At 40.9% G+C, this 17507-nt stretch overlaps 1 gene segment (V, D, J or C); it reads left to right on the top strand.

The window, feature by feature from the left end:
- The first annotated feature begins 14437 nt into the window (after positions 1 to 14437).
- LOC134479182 (Ig heavy chain V region 914-like) lies at positions 14438 to 15029 on the top strand. The segment is given in 2 exon segments: positions 14438 to 14557; positions 14668 to 15029. Coding segments are annotated over 2 exon segments (408 nt in total).
- Positions 15030 to 17507: the final 2478 nt, after the last annotated feature.

Raw genomic sequence — 17507 nt, 5'->3', positions numbered from 1 at the left:
GCAGAGTATCAACAAGTTCTTTCCAGGATCACTTCAGAATATAGAAAGCTCTGGCTTGACACAGAGGCAGAGTTCATCTAGGACCAGGCACGTCCTGTGTTTGCTGGAGGTCCCACGCCCGCGGATCCCGGCCCGCAGCAGCTCTCTGCTCCCAGACCCTGTGGGAAAGAGACCTCACCGCCTGATCAGGTGGGCACTCCTGAGGCTACAGAGCAGAAGAGACCACCAACACTGCCCACCCCTGCCCACATCCCTGGCCCAAGAGGAAACTGTATAAGGCCTCTGGGCTCCCGTGGGGGAGGGCCCAGGAGCGGCAGGACCCCTGCCTGAGACACTGCCGGAACCTGAGGGAAACAGACCAGATAAGCAGTTCCCTGCACCCAAATCCCGTGGGAGGGAGAGCTGAACCTTCAGAGAGGCAGACAAGCCTGGGAAACCAGAAGAGACTGCTCTCTGTACATACATCTTGGACGCCAGAGGAAAACACCAAAGGCCATCTGGAACCCTGGTGCACTGAAGCTCCCGGAAGGGGCGGCACAGGTCTTCCTGGTTGCTGCCGCCGCAGAGAGCCCTTGGGCAGCACCCCCCGAGCAAACTTGAGCCTCGGGACCACAGGTAAGACCAACTTGTCTGCTGCAAGAGAGCTGCCTGGTGAGATCGGGACACACAGAGGCAGAGTTCATCTAGGACCAGGCACGTCCTGTGTTTGCCGGAGGTCCCACACCCGCGGATCCTGGCCCGCAGCAGCTCTCTGCTCCCAGACCCTGTGGGAAAGAGACCTCACCACATGATCAGGTGGGCACTCCTGAGGCTGCAGAGCGGAAGAGACCACCAACACTGCCCACCACTGCCCACATCCCTGGCCCAAGAGGAAACTGTATAAGGCCTCAGGGCTCCCGTGGGGGAGGGCCCAGGAGCGGCAGGACCCCTGCCTGAGACACCGTCGGAACCTGAGGTAAACAGACCGGATAAACAGTTCTCTGCACCCAAATCCTGTGGGAGGGAGAGCTGAACCTTCAGAGAGGCAGACAAGCCTGGGAAACCAGAAGAGACTGCTCTCTGTGCACACATCTCGGAAGCCAGAGGAAAACACCAAAGGCCATCTGGAACCCTGGTGCACTGAAGCTCCCGGAAGGGGCGGCACAGATCTTGCTGGTTGCTGCCCCTACAGAGAACCCGTGGGCAGCACCCCACGAGCGAACTTGAGCCTCGGGACCACAGGTAAGACCAACTTTTCTGCTTCAAGAAAGCTGCCTGGTGAACTCAAGACACAGGCCCACAGGAACAGCTGAAGACCTGTAGAGAGGAAAAACTACACGCCCGAAAGCAGAACACTCTGTCCCCATAACTGACTGAAAGAGACGAAAACAGGTCTACAGCACTCCTGACACACAGGCTTATAGGACAGTCTAGCCACTGTCAGAAACAGCAGAACAAAGTAACACTAGAGATAATCTGATGGCGAGAGGCAAGCGCAGGAACCCAAGCAACAGAAACCAAGACTACATGGCATCATCGGAGCCCAATTCTCCCACCAAAACAAACATGGAATATCCAAACACACCAGAAAAGCAAGATCTAGTTTCAAAATCATATTTGATCATGATGCTGGAGGACTTCAAGAAAGACATGAACTCCCTTAGGGAAACACAGGAAAACTTTAATAAACAAGTAGAAGCCTACAGAGAGGAATCGAAAAAATCCCTGAAAGAATTCCAGGAAAACACAATCAAACAGTTGAAGGAATTAAAAATGGAAATAGAAGCAATCAAGAAAGAACACATGGAAACAACCCTGGATATAGAAAACCAAAAGAAGAGACAAGGAGCTGTAGATACAAGCCTCACCAACAGAATTCAAGAGATGGAAGAGAGAATCTCAGGAGCAGAAGATTCCATAGAAATCATTGACTCAACTGTCAAAGATAATGTAAAGTGGAAAAAGCTACTGGTCCAAAACATACAGGAAATCCAGGACTCAATGAGAAGATCAAACCTAAGGATAATAGGTATAGAAGAGAGTGAAGACTCCCAGCTCAAAGGACCAATAAATATCTTCAACAAAATCATAGAAGAAAACTTCCCTAACCTAAAAAAAGAGATACCCATAGGCATACAAGATGCCTACAGAACTCCAAATAGATTGGACCAGAAAAGAAACACCTCCCGTCACATAATAGTCAAAACACCAAATGCACAAAATAAAGAAAGAATATTAAAAGCAGTAAGGGAAAAAGGCCAAGTAACATATAAAGGCAGGCCTACCAGAATCACACCAGACTTCTCGCCAGAAAATATGAAGGCCAGAAGATCCTGGACTGATGTCATACAGACCCTAAGAGAACACAAATGCCAGCCCAGGTTACTGTATCCTGCAAAACTCTCAATTAACATAGATGGAGAAACCAAGATATTCCATGACAAAACCAAATTTACACAATATCTTTCTACAAATCCAGCACTACAAAGGATAATAAATGGTAAAGCCCAACATAAGGAGGCAAGCTATACCCTAGAAGAAGCAAGAAACTAATCGTCTTGGCAACAAAACAAAGAGAATGAAAGCACACAAACATAACCTCACATCAAAATATGAATATAACGGGAAGCAATAATCACTATTCCTTAATATCTCTCAACATCAATGGCCTCAACTCCCCAATAAAAAGAAATAGATTAACAAACTGGATACGCAACGAGGACCCTGCATTCTGCTGCCTACAGGAAACACACCTCAGAGACAAAGACAGACACTACCTCAGAGTGAAAAGCTGGAAAACAACTTTCCAAGCAAATGGTCAGAAGAAGCAAGCTGGAGTAGCCATTCTAATATCAAATAAAATCAATTTTCAACTAAAAGTCATCAAAAAAGATAAGGAAGGACACTTCATATTCATCAAAGGAAAAATCCACCAAGATGAACTCTCAATCCTAAATATCTATGCCCCAAATACAAGGGCACCTACATATGTAAAAGAAACCTTACTAAAGCTCAAAACACACATTGGACCTCACACAATAATAGTGGGAGATTTCAACACCCCACTCTCATCAATGGACAGATCATGGAAACAGAAATTAAACAGAGATGTAGACAGACTAAGAGAAGTCATGAGCCAAATGGACCTAACGGATATTTATAGAACATTCTATCCTAAAGCAAAAGGATATACCTTCTTCTCAGCTCCTCATGGTACTTTCTCCAAAATTGACCATATAATTGGTCAAAAAACTGGCCTAAACAGGTACAGAAAGATAGAAATAATGCCATGCGTGCTATCGGACCACCACGGCCTAAAACTGGTCTTCAATAACAATCAAGGAAGAATGTCCACATATACTTGGAAATTGAACAATGCTCTACTCAATGATAACCTGGTAAAGGAAGAAATAAAGAAAGAAATTAAAAACTTTTTAGAATTTAATGAAAATGAAGGTACAACATACCCAAACTTATGGGACACAATGAAAGCTATGCTAAGAGGAAAACTCATAGCGCTGAGTGCCTGCAGAAAGAAACACGAAAGAGCATATGTCAGCAGCTTGACAGCACACCTAAAAGCTCTAGAACAAAAAGAAGCAAATACACCCAGGAGGAGTAGAAGGCAGGAAATAATCAAACTCAGAGCTGAAATCAACCAAGTAGAAACAAAAAGGACCATAGAAAGAATCAACAGAACCAAAAGTTGGTTCTTTGAGAAAATCAACAAGATAGATAAACCCTTAGCCAGACTAACGAGAGGACACAGAGAGTGCGTCCAAATTAACAAAATCAGAAATGAAAAGGGAGACATAACAACAGATTCAGAGGAAATTCAAAAAATCATCAGATCTTAGTATAAAAACCTATATTCAACAAAACTTGAAAATCTTCAGGAAATGGACAATTTCCTAGACAGATACCAGGTACCGAAGTTAAATCAGGAACAGATAAACCAGTTAAACAACCCCATAACTCCTAAGGAAATAGAAGCAGTCATTAAAGGTCTCCCAACCAAAAAGAGCCCAGGTCCAGACGGGTTTAGTGCAGAATTCTATCAAACCTTCATAGAAGACCTCATACCAATATTATCCAAACTATTCCACAAAATTGAAACAGATGGATCACTACCGAATACCTTCTACGAAGCCACAATTACTCTTATACCTAAACCACACAAAGACACAACAAAGAAAGAGAACTTCAGACCAATTTCCCTTATGAATATCGACGCAAAAATACTCAACAAAATTCTGGCAAACCGAATTCAAGAGCACATCAAAACAATCATCCACCATGACCAAGTAGGCTTCATCCCAGGCATGCAGGGATGGTTTAATATACGGAAAACCATCAACGTGATCCATTATATAAACAAACTGAAAGAACAAAACCACATGATCATTTCATTAGATGCTGAGAAACCATTTGACAAAATTCAACACCCCTTCATGATAAAAGTCCTGGAAAGAATAGGAATTCAAGGCCCATACCTGAACATGGTAAAAGCCATATACAGCAAACCAGTTGCTAACATTAAACTAAATGGAGAGAAACTTGAAGCAATCCCACTAAAATCAGGGACTAGACAAGGCTGCCCACTCTCTCCCTACTTATTCAATATAGTTCTTGAAGTTCTAGCCAGAGCAATCAGACAACAAAAGGATGTCAAGGGGATACAGATCGGAAAAGAAGAAGTCAAAATATCACTATTTGCAGATGATATGATAGTATATTTAAGTGATCCCAAAAGTTCCACCAGAGAACTACTAAAGCTGATAAAAAACTTCAGCAAAGTGGCTGGGTATAAAATTAACTCAAATAAATCAGTTGCCTTCCTCTATACAAAAGAGAAACAAGCCAAGAAAGAAATTAGGGAAACGACACCCTTCATAATAGACCCAAATAATATAAAGTACCTCGGAGTGACTTTAACAAATCAAGTAAAAGATCTGTACAATAAGAACTTCAAGACACTGAAGAAGGAAATTGAAGAAGACCTCAGAAGATGGAAAGATCTCTCATGCTCATGGATTGGCAGGATTAATATAGTAAAAATGGCCATTTTACCAAAAGCGATCTACAGATTCAATGAAATCCCCATCAAAATACCAATCCAATTCTTCAAATAGTTAGACAGAACAATTTGCAAATTCATCTGGAATAACAAAAAACCCAGGATAGCTAAAGCTATCCTCAACAATAAAAGGACGTCAGGGGGAGTCACTATCCCTGAACTCAAGCAGTATTACAGAGCAATAGTGATAAAAACTGCATGGTATTGGTACAGAGACAGACAGATAGACCAATGGAATAGAATTGAAGACCCAGAAATGAACCCACACACATATGGTCACTTGATTTTTGACAAAGGAGCCAAAACCATCCAATGGAAAAAAGATAGCATTTTCAGCAAATGGTGCTGGTTCAACTGGACGTCAACATGTAGAAGAATGCAGATCGATCCATACTTATCACCCTGTACAAAGCTTAAGTCCAAGTGGATCAAGGACCTCCACATCAAAGCAGACACACTCAAACTAATAGAAGAAAAACTAGGGAAGCATCTGGAACACATGGGCACTGGAAAAAATTTCCTGAACAAAACACCAATGGCTTATGCTCTAAGATCAAGAATTGACAAATGGGATCTCATAAAACTGCAAAGCTTCTGTAAGGCAAAGGACACTGTGGTTAGGACAAAACGGCAACCAACAGATTGAGAAAAGATCTTTACCAATCCTACAACAGATAGAGGCCTTATATCCAAAATATACAAAGAACTCAAGAAGTTAGACCACAGGGAAACAAATAACCCTATTAAAAAATGGGGCTCAGAGCTAAACAAGGAATTCACAACTGAGGAATGCCGAATGGGAGAGAAACACCTAAAGAAATGTTCAACATCTTTAGTCATAAGGGAAATGCAAATCAAAACAACCCTGAGATTTCACCTCACACCAGTGAGAATGGCTAAGATCAAAAACTCAGGTGACAACAGATGCTGGCGAGGATGTGGAGAAAGAGGAACACTCCTCCATTGTTGGTGGGATTGCAAACTGGTACAACCATTCTGGAAATCAGTCTGGAGGATCCTCAGAAAATTGGACATTGAACTGCCTGAGGATCCAGCTATACCTCTCTTGGGCATATACCCAAAAGATGCCCCAACATATAAAAAAGACACGTGCTCCGCTATGTTCATTGCAGCCTTATTTATAATAGCCAGAAGTTGGAAAGAACCCAGATGCCCTTCAACAGAGGAATGGATACAGAAAATGTGGTACATCTACACAATGGAATATGACTCAGCTATCAAAAACAACGACTTTATGAAATTCGTAGGCAAATGGCTGGAACTGGAAAATATCATCCTGAGTGAGCTAACCCAAACACAGAAAGACATACATGGTATGCACTCACTGATAAGTGGCTATTAGCCCAAATGCTTGAATTACCCTAGATGCCTAGAACAAATGAAACTCAAGACAGATGATCAAAATGTGAATGCTTCACTCCTTCTTTAAAAGGGGAACAAGAATACCCTTAGCAGGGAATAGAGAGGGAAAGATTAAAACAGACACAGAAGGAACACCATTCAGAGCCTGCCCCACATGTGGCCCATACATATACAGCCATCCAATTAGACAAGATGAATGCAGCAAAAAAGTGCAGGCCGACAGGAGCCGGATGTATATCGCTCCTGAGAGACACAGCCAGAATACAGCAAATACAGGGGCGAATGCCAGCAGCAAACCACTGAACTGAGAACAGGACCCCTGTTGAAGGAATCAGAGAAAGAACTCGAAGAGCTTGAAGGAGCTCGATACCCCTTATGAACAACAATGCCAATCAACCAGAGCTTTCAGGGACTAAGCCACTACCTAAAGACTATACATGGACTGACCCTGGACTCTGACCTCATAGGTAGCAATGAATATTCTAGTAAGATCACCAGTGGAAGGGGAAGCCCTTGGTCCTGCTAAGACTGAACCCCCAGTGAACGTGAGTGTTGGGGGGAGGGCAGTAATGGGGGGAGGGTGGGGAGGGGAACACCCATAAAGAAGGGGAGGGGGAGGGATTAGTGGGATGTTTGCCTGGAAACCGGGGAAAGGGAATAACACTCGAAATGTAAATAAGAAACACTCAAGTTAATAAAAAGCTCTCTTTGTTAAAAAAAAAAAAAGAAAGCTCTGGCTTATGATGTTTAAGCATGGGTTTTAGTATTAAAGATATTGACTCTTCTTCCAGCCATGGAAATTCTCTACCACATACTCTTCAGTGTCATATTCTATTAAACTTCTTGTTTCTTCACACAATAGAAGAATCATTAAGTGGTTCTATAATCTAACAAGGTAAAATAAAAAAAATTATTGAGTTGATATTTATGAAGATGACTCAGTGAAACACTGTGGATGAGGATAGCCAGTGAGATTTGGTAATGTACTGTTTCTCTCATTACTGCAGTTTTGGTAACATTTCTCCTGCTTACTTAAATGATATTTGAAAACAATTGCATTCCTTTTCTCTAACATAATTTTTCAAGTCCACAATATAATGATGGCACAATTAGCACTTTAATACTAACAAATAGTATATTCTTTCCATACATAAGGAACATAATACATGGCTATTAACTGTGGCCAACATCCATACATATTATTATTGAGATTATCCTTTTCTTCTAATTGACTAGTCTTCCCATTCTACACTGTCTGAGCTATGATCTACTCTAAGGCTTTGGGCAGTGAGAGAAAATCTGATAAGGTTGATTTAAGGCTAGCAACTAGGGATGGTAGGAGCTTTCCCTGTTCCTAGAGCCAGGCCCTTTCACAGACCTGCCTCCTTTCACCTCTCCCTCCCCATAGGGATATTTGTAGCAGTCAGTAACTTAGAGGCAATAGCTCCAAGCACTTCCCCAGGTAAATGAGGCACCCCAAACATCTCAGACCAAGCCAATCTGAAGTACCCACTGTCAGACCCCAATCCACCCCAGAAAGGTATATAAAGATCCTATCCAGAAGAAATAAAGGTTTGTGAGAATAAATTAGTCTGCTGAGAGATTCTGTAATAAGAGTTGTAACATCACCACCGAGAAAGAGAATTTGTCTCCTAAAATGCTGCCAGGAGCTCCCCTGCACTACAATGGCCAGTGCAGCATCTTGGAACAACAGCAACTACAGTAGCAGTGGAGACAGCAGCAGCAGAGGCCATGGAGCCCAAGGAGGCTGTTCCTCTTCCCTGCTCATGCACTTTCACCTGTGCTTGAGCATCTGACCTGGCTGGAAAACTCTGTGGAGAGCCTCCAGTACACAGGCCCACAATCAGCCTGACTTAGTTTTACTTTCCCTCAGATCAGTTTGGGGGTTCCATTTGAGTAGTTCCATTTGAACCTGTTTTGTTCTCTTGGAGCTCCTGTACCTGTTGACTTTTCCTAGTTGTAAGGGTTTCAGGCTTTCAGGAGAAGAAAACATGCTTGACACGTATGACATGTATGACTTCTGGTGATGTTATATGAACCTGAGTGCCCTGTAGAGATTCAAATGAAGTAGTCAGGACTCATCCTGCTACATCCCTCACAGAGCCTGTCTCTCAACTGCCCTATCTCTGACTTCTCATTAACCATCAACAATGTAAACTGGGCCCTCCAGCCTCTAGCATAGGTTCTGCAGTGGATGTTAGCAATGTGAAGTAATGAAATCACATTATATGATAAAGATGTCAGATGATAATCCTGAATCACCATCATCAGGGAAACAACAAATAGTCAAGTTTTACTTGAAACTGAACAAAGTTCAAACTTAGGACACAGACATCTATCTCTTGGCTAAAGAAACACTGAGGGGACTTCAGTATGAACCTAAACAAAAAATCTCCTCTCTATGGAAAATGTTGTATCAAACAATTTGACAAAAGCTTGAAATGGCAAACACTATCTCTTTCTTTCATATGCAGAAAAATCATTAAATTTCAGGGGCTCTAGCTAAGATTCCATTTACATGCAGGCAAATTACTAAAACCAAAACCCAAAGTGATAGCACATGCTGACAAGGACTTGGAGCAAGAAGAAGACACTCCATTTCAGATGGGAGTGAAAACTAGTACAACCTCTCAAATTACATTTGGTTGTTTTTCAAAAATCTGGGAATACTTATAACTCAATACCGAGCTCTATCATCCCTGAGCATATAAACAAAGACCACCCACTATACCATAGGGACACTTGCTTAAGAATGTTCATAGCAGATTTATTCATAATATCCAGAAACTTGAAACAACATAAGTGTCCCTCCACTGAAGAATGGATAGGAAATGTGAAACATCTAGACAGTGTAATACTATTCCTATTAAAAACAAAAACCTCATGAATTTTCCAGGCAAATTATAGGAACTTGAGTATATCATGCTGAAAAAGGTAATTCAGAACTATAAAGCACTTATGATATGTACTCATTAGTTTACACTAGTCATAATGTGCAGGACAACCATGCTACAATCCAAAAGCACAAGTAACTGGATATTAAGTTAGACCCAAGTGATGATGCATGAATCTCACTAAGAAGGGTAAAAGAAATACTCAGTGGAGGTAGAAAGAGAGAGGGAACTGGGTAGAGAGAAGAGATAAGGAGAGAGCAGAGGAGGCCAATCAGTTCTAGGGAGATAGAGGCAAGAGATAGCTGGGAATGAGAATTGAATTACGCACAGTAGTGTTGGGGGCATCTTTGTTTCCTAACTAGAGCTGTAGGATAGGCGAGTACATTGGAAGTCTATGACCTTAACCCCAGCTGAGAATCCTACCAGCCGGGATATAGAGACTGAAGTGTCCACCTCTTGTACCATGACAGGACTTCAAAAGGAAGGATGGGAACTTCGTTAATCCATAAAAATTGTCTTCCCATTGAGATTAACACAATTGTCTCCTGAGAGGTTTCCTCCAGCTGGATATTGGGGCAGAAGCAAGACCAAACAGACTGGGCAACCTACAACAGAGCAAGCAGGAGACAGACCTAGACCCTCTACATATCTGAAACAAATACACAGCTTGGTCTTCATGTGTGTACCCTAAAAAGGGGAATAGTCTCTGTTATGGTCTCTACTGACTATCGTTGGATTCCTTTCCCCACACCTGAACTGCCTTGTTGAGCCTAGGTAGAAGATGTGTCTAGTCCTGCAGAGACAAAGAACCGCAGGGTTGGGTGGTATGCAAGGTGACTCCTCTTACCAGAGGAGAAGGGGAAAGGACAATATGGGGAGGGATTCCTAAGGTCAAGATTGGGAAGAGGGGATAAATGAGGCTGTGATTAAGAAGTAAAGTGAAAATAAATAAATAAGCAAGTAAACAATCAAATAAATAATGCAGACAGGGATGCTTGTCTGTAGTAGAATAGAAGAGCCAATAGAATGGAGATGCCCTCAAAATTCTCTTCACTTAAATATATCATGTGATTATATTTTCTTTAAAAAATTGAAGTACACAGCAGTTGTTGTGTTTATAAAAAGATAAAAGGTGAGAAGAGGAATGTTTTGGTGGATGAGTGGTAAGGTATAGGGTTAGGGGCTAACTCCTCAGGCAAATACTGAGGCATTCTTTCCCTCTGAGGGACCAGGCTCAATAAGGTATAGTATAGAATAGACTTTGTTTAGAGCATGGGGAGGGGAGTAAAGAGGGTAGTAGGAAAAAGTCAGAGAGAGAAAGAGAGAGAGAGAGAGAGAGAGAGAGAGAGAGAGAGAGAGAGAGAAAGAGAGAGAGAGAGGGAGGGAGTGGGAGAGGGAGAGAAACAGAGATGGAGCAAGAGAGAGTGGAGAGGGCAAGCAGCCCCTTTTTTAGTGAGTCAGGCATATCTGGATATTGTCAGGTAACTCTGGGGCAGAGCTTAGACAAAATGCTAAGAGTTGTCTTATTTTTCTTCTAAAGAACATTTTTACCACTTGTCTGAGATGTAAGTCTCCACAATAAAACATAGACTACAATAAAGAGAAGAGAGACATAGTATTCTCTTGGGCACACAACTTTCTGTCTTCTGTCCACCTCTAACTAACTGGGATCCTTCCTTTTAGTCAGAGAATGTGGACAGAAGAGGATTCATAAAGTCAACATCTCCAATAATAACAGAAATGGAATTTAAATTCTAAATGAAACAGTTCTGATAATCAATGATATTAGAACATTTAAAAATGAGTGAAAATAAGTGTTGCCTGGTTGGAGAGAAAGGGGTCCCTGATCCCTATGAACATTAGCGTGATTCTGTTGAACGTTGGCATACAATATGCAGGATCCCAAGGATTTTGAAATAGCAACCATGTGACCTAGAAATCTCATGTATGGTTGTACAGTGATGACAGGTTGTGACATTTTCATTTGAAATATATTTTTGCATTTCGAAGTTCATTTCTTGATCTCACAGTCGCACTGTCTCTCACTGCTAGAGTCTCTGTCAGGAGGCATGAGGTGTGAAGTCAAAGGAAGCCACTCTAACTGAATGGTGCTTGTATCTCACATATACCTATGCTCCTCTTCCTATGTGATATTGTCATAGAACTAGTCCTTGAGGGACAGAACTTACCTCAGTCAGATTGTTAAAGATAATTTAATGAGGTGCTATGTGAATTCAAGGATGTCTACTTACTAGCATGTATTTTATTGGTTTTATTTTATAAGTTTACATGTGGGAAAACATGATAAAACCACTATACTGCAAGAGAGAAAAACATTCATTGCTTTCCTGAAGTTCCTGTCAAGATTCCCACATGTGATCATGTGACTTTATATGCATTAAAGATACTGACAATCTTTATGTTTCTGGAAGAGTTCTCCTGACATTTTCCCCTGACCTAGGATAGAGGTTAACTGAATTTTTCTAATGGAAGAAAAACTTCCTTGTTTCTTTGTTTTCTAAACTCAAGATTTATTGCCTCATACCTTTGATTCCAGAAGGCCTGTGTCTTCAAGGGTTGGGAATACATGGCATGTAACATATTTGTATCCTACAAACTTGAATTATTAAAAGATTTTAACACATACACTTCAGAAAAACAGTTCTGGTAGTTTTTATCTTCCCCAAAAGAAATCCTACAATTGTCCTATAGCCCTATAAAACTCAGTGAATGCCCTGGATCCTCTTCAGTAGCTGTATCAATAGTGGATCCTGAAATCATCATTCAATGTCTGCTCAGTGTCTTCTATTTCTGTTCCTGGTCGCCATTCATTTAGGAATCCAGATCACATATAGATATTGTCAAAGTTCCTCTACTTATCCCACTATCCAGGAAACAGCAAAATAAAAGACCTTGGTATTTAGCTCCCAGCACTTCTTCTCTAAGGTTCTCACACAGCCCCACGTACCACAGCCACACATGCCAAAGCTGCACATACCACACCCCCAATATTCTGTACCTTATTTCACAACCCTTCTCTGTTTAGAGTATCTGTAGTTATGTTTTCACCATCCAGCGACCCTTCACTTGCCACTTGGGGTGAGAAAATCCAAGAGGTAAATTGGCACCTCCTCCTGGTTCTTATTCTGTTCTCCAAAACAAGCAATGAACCCAACTATTACCTACACCTCTTATACTGGTTCATTACTGTTTCCTTGGCATGTTCACAAAAACCATATACAACCTCAGGTCTCTGTACCTCTTCTCCCAAACATCTCTCTCTCTCTCTCTCTCTCTCTCTCTCTCTCTCTCTCTCTCTCTCTCTCTCTCTCTCTCCATGTTTGTATATGTGTAACTGCAATGTTGGTCCTATTATCATGGTTTAAAACTGCTCCTTGGAACATGGTGTACTAAAATTTAAAAAAGAAAAAAGGAAACCTTCTTTACCATTGCGTTTACTGAGTGTTGCCTTACCTATCCACCCTTATATTTTGCAGCATATATCTTAACATTTTCTTTGGGGATTTATTGTCTTTAGACAAATCGGCCATCTAGTAGGCACCTTTTTTCTAAGTTCTGAAGAACGGTATACTCCACGTGTATACGTTTAATATGTTTATGTCTCTATCCTATTTTCCCCTTCAACATCCCCATATCTTTGCCAATCGCATATCTCAACTCAACCACTCTCAACATCATGGCATTTTTATCCCAAAATGCTGCCCATATGTGCATGTGTGTAAAGGCAAGCATTGCAGCATAGAAAATCGACCAATGACCACATTGTTCTCTTCTCCATGAAATCTACACAAAACAGTCCCTCACTAAGACAGAAGACCTGGAAAATACTGATAAAGTCTATATTAGGTTATGATTGGCTTGGTTTCAGGTCGGGACAGATAAAAGCCATCATCAGTGCATGGATTGGATAGGCAGGTCCTGTCCACAAGACATTATTTCACAGTTCTCAACCCCAAGTTTCACATATTTCATTTTCTCTATGTCCTCCTAATTCATGTCCTCTGAGCCTTGGAGGAATGTAAATGTGACTGTAAAATATTACCTCAAAAAATAAAACAAAGCCTTGAGAAGGCAAAAACAGCTTGTTTCATATTCAAAACATTCTTTGTGTGCCTGCAGTTCTGAATTATATTTTGTAGCATTTGGAATGAGAAACCTAAGAAGGGGACACATCTTATGCATAGGACATGGATGACCAAGGACAAGGGAATATTGGTGATATGAAAGCAAAATTGAAGTGTGGTATGTGGAACCAAATTGGGAGGACTGAAAAAAGAGAACTGATTAAATATGAAAAAAGCACCCTAAAAGAAAACTAAAAGCCACAGGTATATAGAGTATGCTAACTGGAGAAAAAAAACTAATATATTACAATATAAAACAGTCACATGTTGACTGGTATACACATACAGAGAGAAAAATGTTGGAGGGGGGACTTTAAAGGAATAAATTAATAACTTCAGAATGAAAAATGAGTGAGTTTGCTGCAAATATGCATCTGTCTCCATGACCAATTTTGAGTCTTAGACAGTCTCCACAATGTCTAATTTAGAAATATATATAAAGTCTAAGGACAGTATTCTCTCATGAAGAAGTAACTTTCAGAAAAAAACCCAGTGTTCTTGTCACAAAAACGAGTTCTGCTACCATAACCTTACAGGAGTAACTGTTTCCAAAAAAAACACAATTGGGAGAAGCCATGTCCTGCTCAGGTATTGGAAAAGACTGAGCACATATGTAGAAACACAAGTATGTATGGTGCTATTTAATTACGTATTTATACTAAAGAATCCTGACTACGAAAACAAAACTTATGTGCACAAGGACAAAAGAAAACTAAATGTAATATGGTGAATCTTTACCAAAAAAAAATGTAAATATGAAACCACGACACTAAGTCAAACTCTGTAACTGACATCCATATATTCGATGTTATATATCTGCTATGAGCACTGCTTTCAGCTCAGGTGTAATTCCATAACATATTTTAGCAGTAAGATATGCAAATAATTCTTCTCTATGCCCATGAAAACCAGCCTGTCCTGACCCTGCAGCTCTGACGGAGGAGCCCAGTCCTGGACTCTGAGGTTCTCCCACTCAGTAATCAGTACTGCAGCACTGCACAGACAACTCACCATGGACATCAGGCTCAGCTTGACTTTCCTTGTCCTTTTCATAAAAGGTAATTGATAAAAGTGTGATTATCTCTGTTGTGTGCACATGAGAATAAGAAAGTTTATTTTGTTTTGTTGTGTTAGTGATGGTTTTCTAACCAGTATTCTCTGTTTGCAGGTGTCCAGTGTGAGGTGCAGCTGGTGGAGTCTGGGGGAGGCCTAGTGCAGCCTGGAAGGTCCCTGAAACTCTCCTGTGCAGCCTCAGGATTCACTTTCAGTAGCTTTGCAATGGCCTGGGTGCGCCAGGCTCCAAAGAAGGGTCTGGAGTGGGTTGCAACCATTACTTCTGGTGGTAGTAACACTTACTATCCAGACTCCGTGAAAGGCCGATTCACTATCTCCAGAGATAATGCAAAAAGCACCCTATACCTGCAAATGGACAGTCTGAGGTCTGAGGACACGGCCACTTATTACTGTGCAAAAGACACAGTGAGTGAATGTTACTGTGAGCTTAAACACAAACCTCTTGCAGGATACTAGTGACCAGCAGGGGGCACAAGGAGCACAGAAAGCAACCAGTTACTGAGTGTTAGTTTATGTAGACAGACCTGGAAGAAAGTAAGCCTGGGACTCCTTAGTGTCTAGGTTGCCTCTCTACATTGATTTTCTCTTCAAGTGATCCTGTAATAACCCTTGAAGTAGAAAAAAGTTTATTTGATTTTCAGTTTTCCTGTTTAATATGTGCTTTGTATTCATTGTATTCATTTATTTATATGTTATGGAGTTTCTTTGTCTCTGTTTGCCTCCCTGTCTCTTCAACGCTCTGTTCATGTATTTCTGATGCTTCTCTCTCTCTCTCTCTCTCTCTCTCCCTCTCTCTCTCTCTCTCTCTCTCTCTCTCTCTGTGTGTGTGTGTGTGTGTGTGTGTGTGTGTGTGTTGAGATGGTTGAGATGGTTGAGATGTCTTTTTCTATCCATCTACACAATAAGGTTGAAATAAAGTCCATCACTAAGCCTGTATTTCATCACTAGACATGGATCACAGTATATTGCTAGACTGCTTAGTTACAGAGTCCCAATATCACATTGTCTTCGCATCTGAGAAGTAGGCTTTCTGATTGGCTACCTACCAAACCGAACTATTTTGTAGTTATGGAGACTAAACACAAATCTTCCTGCTGGTGTGGTAAGAACTTAAAGCAAAAAATTATACCTATACTCCCATTAAATATGACTTTCAATGTAGGATAAACTGTGACTTGAACAAAAGGCAGAACATGACATAAGGAAGACAAGAATCTGTTTGAGGACCCTGGTTCAGATCCCCAAAAAATAAGGAACACATGAGAGTGTGGAAATAGAGAGTCCGTATCATTCCCTTCACAGTACACTGTATGGTCTTCAAGATAGAGTCAACATGGGAAACAAACACGGCCTGTGACCCATGAAGAAGATGACTTTGTGTCTCTCCATAAATATCACAAATATCATATGACACGGACCCAACACAGACCGAGTTTGTGGTGTCAGTAATAAAAATGTGTGTGAGGATCCAGAATTGAGAAATGAGGTCAATGTAAATAGTAATACTCACTGAGCTTCAGAAAATTCTACACCGGTCCTATTCCACCCAAAGAGTAACATTTCTTAGTTCTTTCTCTGTACTTGTTACAGTTTAGTTTGTATAGTTCACCAAGAATTTAATAGAACAGATAATTTTTTGTGTTTAGCACATTAATCTACTCTCCTTCCCTCAGGTTTCTAAGGATTTTCTTTTATGCATTTGCCCAAGAAACATGATGTAAATGACGATTGGTTCATTCTGAGTTCGTTTTCCTCATTAGAAGTCAGGTGTGACATTTAGAATCTAAATATAACATACTTGTCAATGGCATGCTGGTCATATGCTTGGTGTCACCATAAAACAAAAGTAGGTTCTGGTCATACCACCCGGAAACATTACATCCCTGAGAGAGTAGGGAAGTATTAGACACCAGGGAATGATTATTGTTCAAAACATGAGGTAACCTGGGAAACTGTGTATGATTGTCAGATTGTCATTGAATTGTAATGCCTGTGATAATGTCATAGCTGGGAATGCAACACATTGGTTTCCTGTGAGTTCTGTAGAAATAAAAGAAATAGTCTCTATTTCCTGGTTTCCAAATTAACATAGACTAGAAGATGCTGTCAGGTACAACCACGGGTGCCTCAACGGAATGATTCTACATTCTCTGTCCTGCTCTGCCACCATGAATTCCATTCGCCTGTGTGATGACAGTTTCTGAAAGGGACATGAGGCTTTAACATCATGTCCACAAGGAACTCATAGCTACAACTACTGTAGTGTATGACTGGATAACTACAAAATGTGGTCCAGACTGGCCAATGACGCTTGAGACTGACAAGTTTTCTGATTTCATCTCAATTTCCAACACAACTTGATTAGCAGTTTGTAAATTTCTTTGGTTCTTGAAGTCTTCTCAGAGCCAAATGCCGAAGTTCTTATAATTTCTGTACATTTGTAAAGTAACTGTATATATGTGCACAACAATGCACAGCAAGTGGCCATGGGAACCACAGAAAACAGGGTAAAATATTCTAGCACTTAAGCAAATGAAGATAGGGGACAAATGTCACTAAACCACTGAATTTCTACAAATGCTATAGCAATAGCCTGAGCTGTCTAAATATATAAAATATCACCACTGCCCCCAAAACACTGCCTGAAATATGTCACTTTCAATATTATTCACTGGCCATAGGATTGCTAGAATGTGGGTTCATCGCAAATGTTTAATTCACTGCTATTTTTCAAGTTGTTACATCACTTCACTCTGGGTTACTTTTCAAAACATCCTATTTTCACACAGGGGAAGCATCAACATAGTGACATGACATGAGAGTCTTTAAATGTATATACATCACCTAAGTGAGGAGTGCAAAAATTTATGTTGCTTGCTTTCAGATCTGTGATTGATGAACTAAATACAGATTAATATTTGTTGTTTCTTCATG

The sequence above is a fragment of the Rattus norvegicus genome, chromosome 6, assembly GCF_036323735.1.
Source record: "Rattus norvegicus strain BN/NHsdMcwi chromosome 6, GRCr8, whole genome shotgun sequence".
NCBI classification, from domain to species: Eukaryota; Metazoa; Chordata; class Mammalia; order Rodentia; family Muridae; genus Rattus; species Rattus norvegicus.
The sequence above is the reverse complement of the archived record's forward strand: the minus strand, read 5'-3'. Positions and strand labels throughout refer to the sequence as shown.